General features: G+C 66.7%; 3 protein-coding genes across 5 annotated transcripts; 2 read left to right on the forward strand and 1 right to left on the reverse strand.

Moving 5' to 3' along the window:
* Positions 1–203: 203 nt before the first annotated feature.
* On the forward strand, positions 204–2,732 carry B4GALT7 (beta-1,4-galactosyltransferase 7). Its single transcript, XM_063413951.1, has 6 exons — positions 204–360; positions 475–828; positions 1,298–1,523; positions 1,720–1,803; positions 1,976–2,080; positions 2,241–2,732. The coding sequence occupies exons 1-6, from the start codon at positions 314–316 to the stop codon at positions 2,394–2,396; spliced, it is 972 nt and encodes a 323-aa protein (XP_063270021.1). The 5' UTR covers positions 204–313; the 3' UTR covers positions 2,397–2,732.
* Positions 2,733–5,776: 3,044 nt separating this feature from the next.
* On the forward strand, positions 5,777–10,778 carry N4BP3 (NEDD4 binding protein 3). 2 transcript variants are annotated; one of them, XM_063413948.1, is made up of 5 exons: positions 5,777–5,920; positions 7,527–7,970; positions 8,153–8,707; positions 8,877–9,134; positions 9,336–10,778. In XM_063413948.1, exons 2-5 carry the CDS (start codon positions 7,557–7,559, stop codon positions 9,906–9,908), a joined length of 1,800 nt encoding a protein of 599 aa, XP_063270018.1. In that variant the 5' UTR covers positions 5,777–5,920; positions 7,527–7,556; the 3' UTR covers positions 9,909–10,778. The 2 variants fall into 2 exon arrangements, with proteins under 2 accessions (XP_063270018.1, XP_063270019.1); XM_063413949.1 differs by lacking the exon at positions 5,777–5,920 and adding an exon at positions 6,452–6,589.
* A 235-nt stretch (positions 10,779–11,013) lies between these two features.
* On the reverse strand, positions 11,014–12,318 carry NHP2 (NHP2 ribonucleoprotein). Of its 2 annotated transcripts, none has more exons than XM_063413953.1 (4): positions 12,137–12,318; positions 11,989–12,058; positions 11,817–11,922; positions 11,014–11,317 (listed from the first exon to the last, which is right to left on the reverse strand). In XM_063413953.1, exons 1-4 carry the CDS (start codon positions 12,282–12,284, stop codon positions 11,132–11,134), a joined length of 510 nt encoding a protein of 169 aa, XP_063270023.1. In that variant the 5' UTR covers positions 12,285–12,318; the 3' UTR covers positions 11,014–11,131. The 2 variants fall into 2 exon arrangements, with proteins under 2 accessions (XP_063270023.1, XP_063270024.1); XM_063413954.1 differs by having other exon boundaries at positions 11,014–11,257; positions 12,137–12,315.
* Positions 12,319–12,552: the final 234 nt, after the last annotated feature.

Below are 12,552 nucleotides of genomic sequence, written 5' to 3' on the forward strand. Positions count from 1 at the left end.
TGCTGTGGGGGGCTGAAGGAGCTGGGACTCAGCTTGGTGGGGAGGCAACCCTGGGAGGATCCCGAAAGAGCTACGGGCGGGGCTCCGTGCTCACCGGCGCCTGCCGGGGCTCTGCCGGGACGTCCCCGCGGTTTCCGGAGGAGCCCCGGGGGAGGCTGCCGGTGGGGCGGGATGGAGGGGATGTCCCCGGCGGCCGGTCCCGCCCGCGTCCCGCCCCTTCGGCGGAAGAGAGCGGGGCCGTGTTTCCGGGGGAGCGGGGGGAGCGGCGGGCGCAGCCAGCGTGTCCCGGGGCCGGCGGGGCCGGGCGGGCGCCATGGGCCCGGCCCGCCGCAGGGACGCGCTCCGGCTGCGCGGCGGAGGGTGAGCCCGGCGGGGTCCGGGGGGACGGCACCGGGGATGGGGGGATTTGGAGGATGCTGTCGCGGTGTGGGCGGCCGGGGTCCCTCCGTGCGCTGACCCCGCTCCATCCCGCAGATCCCCGCCGCTCCTGCGGCTCTTCCCCGGCCGCCTCTCCGTCTTCCCGCTATTCCTCCTGGCGCTGCTGCTGGGCTTCGCCTCGCTGCTGTGGCTGCAGCTCAGCTGCTCGGGCGAGGGGCCGGCTCCGGGCGGGCAGCACCGGGGGGCTCCCCGGCAGCCCTGCCCGCCGCCCGCGCCGCCGCAGCCGCCCCGGGAGGAGCCGTCGTGGGGCCCGCACCGGCTGGCGCTGCTGGTGCCCTTCCGAGAGCGCTTCGAGGAGCTGCTGGCCTTCGTGCCCTACATGCACCGCTTCCTCAGCAAGAAGAGGATCCGCCACCACATCTTCATCCTCAACCAAGTGGATCATTTCAGGTAGCAGCTCCCTGAGTGCCTTGGGATTCCTTCCCGAAGCTCTGTGAGTGCTGGGAGGGTCCTGCAGAGAAGCGGGGTGGATGTCAGGGGCAGTGCGTGATGCTCTCCCCAAAGCTGCTCATTCTAGAGCTTAGAGATGGACAAAGTGGTGGTTTGAGTCCTTCTTCCCTAGCAAGAATAGCATCTTAGAATAGAATCCTTTACCTCGGGTGTTTCAGCTTTCTCCCCAGTGTCACAGGTCTGCAGCAGCAAACATATGGGGACTCTGCAAGTCAAAGACAGGCCTGGGGTGTTTGGAAATTCTGTCGCCCCCAGCCCACTGTGCAGGGAGAAGCAGGGCTGCAGGTGCAGGATGGAATGCTGTGTTTGCAGGTGTCCCTGTTTGGGGAGCAATGGTAATTGTGGCAGTGGGATGTGTGGGGACAGTGGCTGCTGTGCGTGGCACTGAGAGCCCCCAGCCCTGTGGCAGGTTTAACAGGGCATCCCTGATCAACGTGGGCTTCCTGGAGAGCGGCAACGACACCGACTACATCGCCATGCACGACGTGGACCTCCTGCCCCTCAACGAGCACCTGGACTACAGCTTCCCGGAGGCAGGGCCCTTCCACGTGGCATCCCCCGAGCTGCACCCGCTCTACCACTACAAGACCTACGTGGGTGGCATCCTGCTGCTCACCAAGCAGCACTACGAGCTGGTGAGCCCCTGGGTGGGATGTCCTGGACGGTTTGGAGCAGGAGCTGTGACATTGTCGTGGTGAATTTGGGAAGTGGGGACAGAACCTGTGGTGTGAGCTGCTGGGGGCAGGACAGGGGAGGCTGTGCTGGTGTGTGCTCCTCTGAGGCCGTGGGGTTGTGCTGGACCTTGGCTGGTATGTGCTGCTCTCGTTCCAGTGCAATGGCATGTCCAACCGCTTCTGGGGCTGGGGACGGGAGGACGATGAGTTTTATCGACGTATCAAAGGAGCTGGTCTCCAGGTAAGGGGTCTCTGCACCCTCCTGGCTTGAAATTGCCCTTTTTTATGTCTCTTCACCTGGCCCCCACTGTGGCCGCCCAGTTTGGGGGCTGGGGAAGGCAGCCCTGCTCTCCAGCAGCAGTGCAGGAGTTTTCCAGTAGCTTTATTGAAGCTCTGCTGTTCTCTTCTCCCAGGTTCGCCGTCCCTCTGGAATCACAACTGGATACGAGACTTTCCAGCACCTGCATGACCCAGCCTGGAGGAAGAGAGACCAGAAGCGCATCGCTGCTCAGAAGCAGGTGAGACCTGTGGTCCAGGGGAACCTCGGGAGGTCGGGGCTGTGGTCACCACCTGCTCTGAGCCCTCCTCGCTCGTGTCCTCCGCCAGCTCTGGCTCCCTCCCCAGGCACTGGGTGCTTCCCCCTTCCAGCCTGGACAGAGCAGTCCTTCTCTTCCCCAGGAACAGTTTAAGGTGGACCGGGAGGGAGGCCTGAACAACGTGAGGTACCGGATCGAGTCACGGACAGACCTGAGCGTGGCAGGAGCCCCCTGCACCGTCCTGAACATCTTGCTGGACTGTGACACAAACGAGACCCCCTGGTGCACGTTTGGCTGAGCCCATCCCCGCGTGCCAGTCGTGTGCTCTGTGCTGGGGCCAAGACTCCGTGGCTGCCGTGGAGCTGCCTGGAGCAGGCAGGGTTTTTGCAGCGGGTGAGCATGGCAGTGCTGGCGAGACACAGAGGAGCAGAAGAGGCTGAGAACTGGACTTTGCTGGGAGCAACACAAGAGGCTGAGAGGGGACTCGCTGGTGTGGCTGCAGGCGCTGGTGCTGCCTCCCAGGGCAGGTGCAGGAGGTGGCTTTCCTGTGCTGGACATGGCTGAGCTGCCACGTAGCTCAGAGGACAATAAAGAACTGTCAGGGCACCTGTGAGTCTTGATGCCCTGGGCTGTGCTGGCGCTTCTCCATTTTCCTGTTCCCTTCACCTTCCTTCAGCACACCTGTTCTGGCTTGGCCCCAGCTCCTCTCGGGGTGACAGGTGAGCTCTGAGCTGCTCTGGTTCAGAGGCTGAGCCAGTCTGAAATGGGCTCTGAGAGAGATGGTGCCAGGTACCCCCAGGGCTGGGCTGTTGTCATTTCACTGCAGGAAGTGGTTGTGGTTGAGCCATGTCTGAGCCCCAGCATCCACAGTGCTGCTGGATGTCAGCACTGGTAGGCCAGGACCTCTCTGAGGTGAGGAGGAGACTTCTGGCTGAGCTCTCCTTCCCTTGCCTGCCTTCCATGGCATGTGCTGCCTCAGTCTTTTTTGGGGGGAGGGATTGGAAAATCTGATGTCTCCCCTGGGGTCTTGGCACATGTTCTGGGTGCTGCTGCCTCCTCAGGCTGGGCAGACCCAGTTGAACAGGCAGTACCCCTCTGTTCAGCCCCACCAGTAGCACTGGCACCAGGCCCTCCGTGTTTCCTGGCCCCTTCTGTCCTCATCTCCTGCCTGGCACTTCCTGGAGTGGTTGCTTTGCATCCCCAGAGAGAAACTGTTGCCATCCCAGGAAGATGGAATAGCTCCAGAGAAGAGGGAGGGAGGGAGGGAAAAAACCATCAGAGCCAAGTGCAGGGGTCATGTACCCTGTAGAGGCTGTGGGATGGAGAGCCTGGAGGGGTCTGGTGCCTTCTGCTCTCTGTGCTGCTCGGGAGCTGGGAGAGGAGTCTGGAGCCCTTGGACAGGCTGTGAGGGGCTGCCTCTGAGGCAGGGGTTGAGGTGTTGGTGCAGGGTGCTGAGGATCTGCTTTGCATCATGGAAACAGCAGGCCCAGCCTGGGGGCAATGTGGGGATGTGCTGTCCAAGAGCTCCTGGTGGCCTGTCCTGCCTGGTGGCTCCAGAGCAGCGCTGGTGTCTGGTGTGAAGGTGCTGGTGAGGTTGCACAGCTGGTGCACTTCTCCACAGGTGTTCCCAGGACCTGTCGTGCCTTTGATGTGGGCAGCCAGAGGGAGATACCGGCCCGGCAGCCCCGCTCCTGCCTCGCCATGGCACGGGTTTGGGATCAGCCATCTGTATGGCAGCCCCTTCCCGGAGCCTGGCCCGCAGCCAGGGCTGGTGGAGGCAGATCAAAGTATTCCTCTGCGCCGTTCAAAATAGATGACACAATTTGGGGCAGGTTTCACAAAGACGTAGCTGTGCAGAAACAGAGAGCATATGTGCACCTCGCGCTTCGCTCAGCGCTCCAGGCTCCTCTCCTGCTGCCTGGCAGCTATTTCTCAGCTCTGCTCGCAGCCCCCTCATCCTCCGGTTGCTTTTGTGGAAGAGGCGCCCTGCTGGAGACCCGGCTTCCTTTTATAGCCCTGAATGTGGCTCGGGGGTCGCTCGGCTCTGCTCCCCCCACGCGCTCCCATACCGGCAGTGGCCCAGCGGGAGGGGATGGAGATTTTCCCCTTTGCCTTTCCACAGATGGGTAACACCGTGCCTGCTGTCCTGCAGAGCCCAAAGCCTCCCGGCGTTCTCATGCTCTCAGCGAGCCTGAGGGGAACATCAGAATGCTCAGGGGCCCCCGGAGGCCCAGCCCTGCCCCTCTGTGCCCCCCTTCTGGGCTCCCAATTGCTGCCAGCGAGGCCACACGGCACAGCAGGGACAGCAATCGATGGCTTTTATTGCCAGGTTCTCACAAAGTGGATGGTTCCCGAGCTGTTCACTGGTGAAATTGCTGTAGTGTCTTAGAGGGGTGCACTGGGGGTGAGGTGAGCAAAGAGAGGGGACTGGAGGAAAAGTGAGAGGAGGCTGAAGCCTCTCTGCCTGGAGAAGGTGCCATCTCTGGCTGCCGGAGTGACCTGGGCAGGGCCAAGCTCCGGACCCTGTGGAAGCTGCCATCCCAGGCAGAAGTGCTCGGGACGTGCAGCCTGTGGAGAAGCAGGAAACGGGAGCTGCAGGAGCAGCCGGGAAGGAGGAGTGCAGCCATGCCCAGCCCCTCTGCAGCCCCCGGCATCATCACACCCTGCCCCATCCGAGCCCCGTGGGCCGGTGCCGGTCCCCGCGGGCTGCCGGGGGAGCCCTTCCACGAGTGAGCTCCAGGCAGAGGGCCAGGGCATGGCAGACACATTCCTGAGGCCAGCGGGATGGGAAACGGCACCGCTGGGAAGGGCTCCCGTGTTCAGAGGCCACGCACAGCGCACCCGCACCTGGGCACGGCACAGGGCTGCGGCCCGAGGAGCGGAGCGTGCCTTGGCAGCGCACCAGGACACCGGCTCGCAGGGACCGGGGACAGCGTGTGTGTGTGGGAGAGCACTGGCAGCACAGCTTGAGGACTCGTGTGTGCGGCGGGGGGAGCTGGCAGCGAGCGGGGTGCGAGCACACCGGATACGCGGGGCTGGGCACGCTGCGGTCCCTGCCCGGCACAGACGGAGCGGGGCTGCTGCAGGTGTCCTGCTCCCGGACGAGGCCGGAGCGCCGGGGACCAGGTCCAGCCCGTGCCGGGATCCTCGCTCCCTGCGGCTGCCAAAACCGGCTCCAGGCCAGGATGTGGCAGCGCTGATTCAGAGGGATGGAGCGTGTCCCGTCTCACTGGCGCCAGGCCAGAGCCCCACGGGGGTAACACCGTGTCCCCGGCCCTTTGTGAGGCTCCTGCCCACCGTGGGTGCTGCGAGGGGCGGACACGGGGTTGCCCCGCTAGAGGACGGCACAGAGAGCGTCCCACGGAGTCGAGACCCCTCTCCACGCCGCAGGTGCGAAGCAAAATATTTCTCTCCACCCTTGGTGGGCGATGCCCGGGAATACCAGCCCGCCGCTCAGGGGGTTACTGGGAGCCCAGCGGCGCCGGTGCTGCCGGTCCCGGGGCTGTAGCTGGGGGGACTCTCGGGGGTCTCCCCGCCATTGGGAGGGGGGGCTCCCGCAGGTGTCGGCGCCGCACGCAGCCAGCGCGCCCTGCCCCGCCCCGCTGGTGGGCACGGCCGGGCCGCCCCCTCCTTCCTCCTCCTCCTCCTCCTGCTGCTGCTGCTGCTGCTTCCCGCCCCTCCCGTCCCGCCGCCCCCGCGCCGCGATTTGCCGGAGCCGGCTCCGCCCGCCGCCCCGCGCGGCCGCGGCCGAGGGGCGCGTTCAAACGCGGCGAGGGAAGGAGCGCGGAGCGGAGCCGGGGGGAGCGCAGCGCCGCCGGCATGGTGAGTGCGGGCCGGGGGCCCCGCCGAGCCCCATCCCCCTCCCCCGGCCGGCGGGGCTTTGTCCCGGGCTCGGCCCCGGGCACCGACTGCCCCCGCCGCCTTCTCCGTGCCGGAAATTCCGGCGGGGCTGCGGGGAGGCGCGGAGGGGCTGCGCGGGACCCGCGTCCGCCTCCCTCCGACTCTGCTGTTCCCTCCCGGGTGGATGGGATTGGGAATGGGAAAGAGGAAAGGTTTGTGTTCGTATCCTGCCCGGGCACGGCTGGGACTGGGAGCAGATCGTGAAGGAGCCAGGCTGGCCGGACCGGTGTTTTGCCGCCTGGAGGGTGATCCCCTCCCTGCCGCGGGCAGGACACCTTCGGGCTCCCCCGGCGTTTCCCAAACCTCCCACAACCTGACCTACTTCCTCGGCCGCCTGTGCCGGGAGGAGCCGCTGCGGGGCTCGGCCGAGCTGCTCCCCAGTGCCGGGGGCTGGATGTGCACCCACGCCCCCCCGCACCGCCACCACGGGAACATCCACGTCCCTGTCCCCGTGCGCGCCGGTGGCACCGCAGGCAGCCCGGATCCTGCCACAGTGTCCACCCCTGGTGCCCTTCGTGGGGTGCCGGTGCCCGGAGCAGGTGTTGGGCTCGCAGAGGGAGGTGACAGCGCAGGCCGGGAGCTGTCAGACAGGTTTGTGCGTGGCAGCAATTAAAAGCGGGGTGTTTGTTTACCCGGCGCGTGGTGCTGAGAACCAGGGCAGCTTCCTGGGTGTAACCCGGCCCCGGAGCCCTCGGCGAGGCTGGGAGCGGTGCTGGGGGCTCTGCCTCGCCCCTGCCACACTCTCTGTGTCCTCTGCACTGGTGTGAGGCCATCGTCCCCTCCCTAGCGCTGGGGAGCCGGGGCCGAGGCCAAAGGCATCCTCTCATCCTTCCTCCCCCGGCCACCTGCGCAGGAAGCGGCATTGTCCCGTCAGCATCCTGCCCCTTCCCACCGCCCCACGCCATGTCCGGCCGCGGGCTCCGGCACGCACGCAGCAGCCGGGCTGTGGCCGCCTGGTCCCGCCCGGTGCTGGGGAGGGAGCGCCTGTGGATGGATGGGGCCGTGTGGGGCTCGCCCTGCCGGCTGCAGGAGCCCGTGCCGCCCGTGCTGTGCGGGCAGCGTCCCCGCGGTGCCGCAGATGTGCCCGTCCCGTGCGCGTCCCGGGAGGCCAAACCGATGGACATCCCCAGGGGCGTCTGGGGGCGGTCTCAGAGCGTGTCCAGAGCCGGAGGTCCCGGCGGGGAGGTTGGGTGCCGCCGGGCCGGGGCTGGCGCCAGGCCCGGGCAGGTGCTGCCGGCTCCCGAACTCGCCCGCCTGGCTGGGCGGCAGGTGCCTGTTCTGGTGGCGGCCCCGGCCCCGGCCGCGGGCGGGAGGTGGGGCTGGGTGTGGGAGGAGGCGCTGCACCGTGGTAGGGGCAGCGGCGGGGAGCCCCCGCCCCGTGCGGGCTGTGCCCCGTTCCCCGGGGAGCTGCACAGGAGATGGCAGGTCCGTCCCAGAGCCGGGAGCCCATGTGGGCCGGCTGGAATAGGGGGTGGCGGGGGTGTGTCCCGCCTGCCTGGCATCGCTGACTCTGTCTCTTCCCCGGCAGTGCTGCTTCTGGGCTTTTCTCTAATCCTCCATGGCAGCAGCACAGGGTCCTGTGACCTGTGAGCCCGACACCCGTGTCCTCGGCACCTACCTCTCCTCGGAGCCCGTCGGCGTCGTTGGCAGCATGGGCAGCGTGGGCAGCCTGGTGGAGAAGCAGGACCTGTCCCCCCTGGAGCTGCGGGCCCCGCTGGGCGGCTCGCGGGGGCTCCGGCAGCCCGACGGGCTCCTGCGCAAGGGGCCGGGCCAGCGGGAGCTCTTCGGGTACCTGCACGGGGCCAAGAAGGAGGCGCGGGCCGAGAGGAAGCACCAGGGGCCGGGCGCCTGCTACAAGCGGGACTACGAGAGCGACCGCGAGAACCGCTCCCCCGAGCGCTGCTCCCGCGAGCATCACCGGGGGGCCGACTTCTCCAAGAGCTCCCTGCCCGAGCGGGGCCGCTTCGACAAGGTGAGGCCGTGGAGGCCTGGAATAGGGCCTGGGCTGAGAGAGGATGGGGATGGAGCAGGACAATCTGCACCTCCCTGGGTGGGATGTGGGGATTTGAGGATGGTCAGGGATGTGGAGCTGGGAGTGTGGGGGTTCTCTCTGGCTGCAGAGGCTTGTGCTTGACTTTGCTTTTTGTTTTTCAGTGCCGTATCAGGCCCTCGGCCTTCAAGGCAGTGGCTGGGAAGGGGCTGGTCTCCATGCAGGGCCTGTCCTCGTCCAAGGGGCAGAAGCTGTCCAAGAGCAATGGGAGCCTGCACACGCTGCTGTCGCAGAGCAGCACGGCGGCCCCGCAGCACGGCCCGCTCCGCACCCACCTGCTGCACGCCATCAGCCTGGATGAGGCCTCTGACTCCAGCCACAACTCCATCCAGAGCTTCCCGTCCTACGGCTCCCGCCTCAAGCCCGCCCAGAGCCAGTTCAGCGCCTCCATGGGCCACATCAACCACATTGGGGGCTCCTTGGACAGGGTTTCCCGGAGCCCCAGGGATACCCTGGCCCCCGAGAAGATGCCCCTGTCCTGCAAAAGCATGGCCACCCTGAGCAGGCTGCAGAGCCCCGGCGAGCCCCCGCCGCCGTACGAGTTCTCCTACTCACTGGAGGACGCGGTGAAGCAGCTGGAGGACCGGCTGCAGGAGACCGGAGGGGAGCTGCGGCAGCTCAAGAGGAGCCTCAGCGAGACTGAAGACCCCTTCACACAGGTGGGGCTGGGGCAGTGCTGGGTGCCCTGGGCAGGGATGTGGGGGTGGAAGGAGCTGTGGTGGGTGATGGGCTTGGAATGCCCAAGCACGGGAGGATCAGATATCTCTGGCCCTCTTGGTGTCCCTGCTGGAGCTACAGCCTCTCACCAGTGTCCTTCTGTGCTGGCAGGCGTTTGAGGACAAGCAGCGGCTGTGGCTGGACGAGCTGGAGGACCTGAAGCAGATGTACATGGCCCGGCTGCAGCAGGTGATGCAGCAGGCGCAGCGCGGGCAGCGGGCGCTGCAGCTGCAGCTCTACAAGGCGCAGCAGGAGAAGAAGCGGCTGCAGGAGGAGCTGAGCCTGCAGCAGTGCCAGTGCGAGGAGGCCAAGCTCCGGCAGACCCAGGGCGAGCATGGCAGCCCCAAAATGGAGGAGACCAAGTGGGAGGTGAGTCCCTTCCTCCCTCTCCTCCCTCCCTTCCTCCCTCCCCATTACCACCCTCCTGTCTGTGGGGTCAGTGGGGTCATAGTGCAGGAGGGATGAGCTACAAGTGGTGCTCATGGTCTCCCAGGAGGACACCTTGGGGTGCTGCCACCTCTGGGGCCCTGCTCCCCCAGCCCTCCCTCACTGCTCGCCCGTGCCCTGCAGGTGTGCCAGAAGGCAGCGGAGATCTCCCTGCTGAAGCAGCAGCTCCGGGACACCCAGGAGGAGATGGCTCAGAAGCTGGGGGAGATCTTCAGCCTGAAGACGCAGCTGCGGGAGGCCAAGGCGGAGGTGCAGGCCAGGGACTCGCAGCTGGCGCAGCTGGCAGACTCCTTGCAGAGCCCCCCGGAGCCCGGCACCGCGCTGCCCCTGGGCGATGACCCCATGCCGTCGTGCCAGGACTTCCCTGGCTGCGAAACTGATGACTCCAAGTGCCGGGGCCTCCAGAGCGACTCGGCGGAGCCCCTGGAGCGCCAGGTGGAGTGGCTGTGGGCAGAGCTGCTGCGGGAGCGGCGTCAGGGCCAGCTGCAGGCTGTGAACTTTGAGCTGGAGAGGAAAACGTGGCAGGAGGAGAAGGAGAAGGTGCTGCGGTACCAGCGGGAGCTCCAGGCCAGCTACATGGAGATGTACCACCGGAGCCAGGCGCTGGAGCGGGAGCTGCGGCAGCTGCGGGCGGAGCCCAGGGATGTCAGGATCGATTCGCCCTGGATCGAGCGGGTGGAGTCCTCCAAGATCTGAGGGGCGGGACGCCAGTGGGACTGAGCAGGGGGAAGGTCTCTGCTGCAAGAGAACGATCTCAGGGTGTGCACAAGGACTGGCCCTGCTCGGCCTGCCCTGGCTGAAGGACCAATAGCCACAGGGGAGCTTTTCCTTCTTGCAGCACTTCAGTCCCTGCTGGTGGGGCGCTCTGGAGGGCAGGGGGCCATCTGTGCCAGGCTGGGGGTCTTGCATGTGCCCCGTGCTCTGACTCCAGGAGTGTTTGCCCTGTGATTCCTTCTGCCGTGGGAGCAGAAACCAAGCACCCTGTGAGACATTCCCTGTCCCTCCTGCTCTGCTGCCCCTGCTCCTACAACCCAATAACTTAATGTCTTGTGAGGAAAAGCTTAAGCCCTGTCCCCCACCCCACTGCCTTGCTGTGGGGGTTGCAGCTGCTGTTTGCAGTGGCTGCTGTGTCAGCAGGGCCCTGGAGCTGGTGGTGCCACTGGGGAGGCAGAGGAGGAAACCCCGAGGAGTTCTGGTGCTGCTGGGAGGGGGAATCTGCCCCAGCATCTCTGCTGGGGCTTCTCTGTGTCCCCAGTGTGGAGCTGCTCTGCAGTGGAGGTGGCTGGTGCAGCTTTCTTTGGGCTGAGATGGGGAGTGCCTTGTGCAAGGAGGGATGGGAACTGGTGCCCTGCCACACTGGGAGGAACTGGGGTGGGAGAGAGGATCTGGGGCATGTGCCTGAGCTCGGGAAGAGGCCGGGGTCCCCCCTTCCAGGGGAGGGGATGCCCAGAGGCACTGGAAGGAACGAGCCGTGCTCTGTGTGTGTAGCAGCAGAACCACGTGAAGGTCGGGCCCGGCTCTGCACCCCGTTCCTGCAATAAACCCGCATTTCTCTCTCCCGGCCTCTGCTCTGCTTCCCTCGGGGTCGGCGGTGAAGGGGATGGTGCGGGGGCCGGCCTGGGCCTGCCCCGTGCCCGCCCCCGCGGTGCCGCGTCGGGCCGGGCCGTACACGCGGGCGGGGACTCGCCGTGAGTCACGGCGGGCCGGGCGGGCTCCCGGGGCGGCCTCATCCCCGCCCCCGCGGGGTTTAACCCAGCCCTGGAGGCCCGCAGCCCTCGCCCCGAGCACCAGGACCACGCTGTACAAACACACGGACACTTTTATTCACCCCCAGCGCTCAGCATCCCCCCTCAGTCCTCTCAGCAGAGTCCTCACAAACAGCCCCGCGGCCCCGCAGGGCACAGCGCGGCCCCCGCCCCTCACAGCGGCAGGGGAAGGGCTGACACCTCCTCCAGGCACTCGTCGTAGGCCTCCTGGTACTCCTCGTGGGGCTTGATCATGATGACACAGGCGGGGCGCTTGGAGCCGGCTGCCATTCCCAGGTCCTGGGGAGCAGAGGGGGCCATGGGTGGCCGGGTCCCTTCCCGAGGGCAGAGTTGCAGGCCCTGGTTTAATGCAGGGAAGCTCTGCGTGTCCAGCCCATCACCCCCAAGCTCTCTGGACTCGTGCTGGGTTCATGGGCCTTTTCCCAGCTTGTCTCCTCCAAGCTGCGGGCTGGGCTGGCAGAAGGAACTGGCACCTGGCTCATGTGCCATGGCAAGGCTCTGCAGAGCTGCCTGCGCCGGGGATGAAGCTCCAAAGACACCGCCTGCCCCCCCAGCTCCCTGTCTGTAAAAGAGCTGGCCCCACCTCACAGAAGCCTGGAAAAGATGTGCTGGCTCTGTCCCAGAGCTGCTGCAGGACCTCGATCATGGCAAACAGTTCTGTGATTCCACAATAAAACACCGCTACACCTTCCCCTGTCCCTTCTGTGTCTTGGTCAGGGACAAGCACCGCGTTCTTTGCTCGGGGCCGGATCTGCAGCTCCCCGGGAAGGCTCCGGTCCCAGCTCGGGCTCCTCAGCGGGTCCCCCGTCCCCAGGGCTGGTTCTTTCCCAGCACTCACCGTTTTGGAGGGCACGTAGGCGTACGGGAGGCTCCTCTCCTCGCACAGGATGGGCAGGTGGCAGTACACCTCGACGGGCAGCGTGTCCCCGGCCAGCACCGTGATCCTGCGGGACAGCCGTGTCAGCTGGGCCGGCGGGGCGGCGCGGGCCGCGGGCCGGGGCACCACTTACCCCTTCTCGCCCTTGTTGATGAACTTCTGCACCTCCTTCACACCGCGCCGGATCTGCTTGTGCTTGGTCGCTGCAAGAGAACCACGGCGTGAGGGGCTGCGTGAGAACCGCGGCGTCCCGGCCCCTCCCCACCCCCGCCGCGTGAGACCTTTCCTGATGCACTTGAGGAGCTTTCGCGTGAGTTTGCGGGACGCGAGCGGCTGCGCGATGGGGTTCAGGAATTCGATCTGTTCCCGGTACGAGAGCTCCGGGGCCGCCTCCGCCTCGGCCGCCGCCTCCGGCTTCTCCCGCGCCATGGCCGCTCCACGCCGCTTCCGCTTCCGGGCCACGCGCCGCGCCGCGCGCGGGGCACACGCCCACGGGATCTCCGCCAGCCAATCGGCAACCGCCCTGCCACTGACAGACAGCCGGGACTGCCAATGGCAAGCGGAGTTTATACAGCCCCGGCCACGCGCTCCGTGCCGCGGGTCCCGGTCCCGGTCCCGGTGCCACCGCCGGTCCCAGTTCTGGACCCTGTCCCAGTTCCACTTCTGGACCCCTTCCAGCCCCAGCCCCAGCCCCAGT

The sequence above is a fragment of the Prinia subflava genome, chromosome 16 (assembly GCF_021018805.1).
Source record: "Prinia subflava isolate CZ2003 ecotype Zambia chromosome 16, Cam_Psub_1.2, whole genome shotgun sequence".
NCBI classification, from domain to species: Eukaryota; Metazoa; Chordata; class Aves; order Passeriformes; family Cisticolidae; genus Prinia; species Prinia subflava.

Excerpts from the sequence above, each read along its gene's own strand:
- B4GALT7 (XM_063413951.1), top strand. The coding sequence starts at position 314 with ATGGGCCCGGCCCGCCGCAGGGACGCGCTCCGGCTGCGCGGCGGAGG. Across the intron at positions 1,524-1,719 it reads CCAAGCAGCACTACGAGCTG|TGCAATGGCATGTCCAACCG; the intron begins GTGAGCCCCTGG and ends CTCTCGTTCCAG. Across the intron at positions 1,804-1,975 it reads TCAAAGGAGCTGGTCTCCAG|GTTCGCCGTCCCTCTGGAAT; the intron begins GTAAGGGGTCTC and ends CTCTTCTCCCAG.
- NHP2 (XM_063413953.1), bottom strand. The coding sequence starts at position 12,284 with ATGGCGCGGGAGAAGCCGGAGGCGGCGGCCGAGGCGGAGGCGGCCCCG. Across the intron at positions 12,059-12,136 it reads CCTCAAGTGCATCAGGAAAG|CGACCAAGCACAAGCAGATC; the intron begins GTCTCACGCGGC and ends GTTCTCTTGCAG. Across the intron at positions 11,318-11,816 it reads CCTACGTGCCCTCCAAAACG|GGCCTGCAACTCTGCCCTCG; the intron begins GTGAGTGCTGGG and ends GCATTAAACCAG.
- N4BP3 (XM_063413948.1), top strand. The coding sequence starts at position 7,557 with ATGGCAGCAGCACAGGGTCCTGTGACCTGTGAGCCCGACACCCGTGTC. Across the intron at positions 7,971-8,152 it reads AGCGGGGCCGCTTCGACAAG|TGCCGTATCAGGCCCTCGGC; the intron begins GTGAGGCCGTGG and ends TTTGTTTTTCAG. Across the intron at positions 8,708-8,876 it reads CTGAAGACCCCTTCACACAG|GCGTTTGAGGACAAGCAGCG; the intron begins GTGGGGCTGGGG and ends CTGTGCTGGCAG.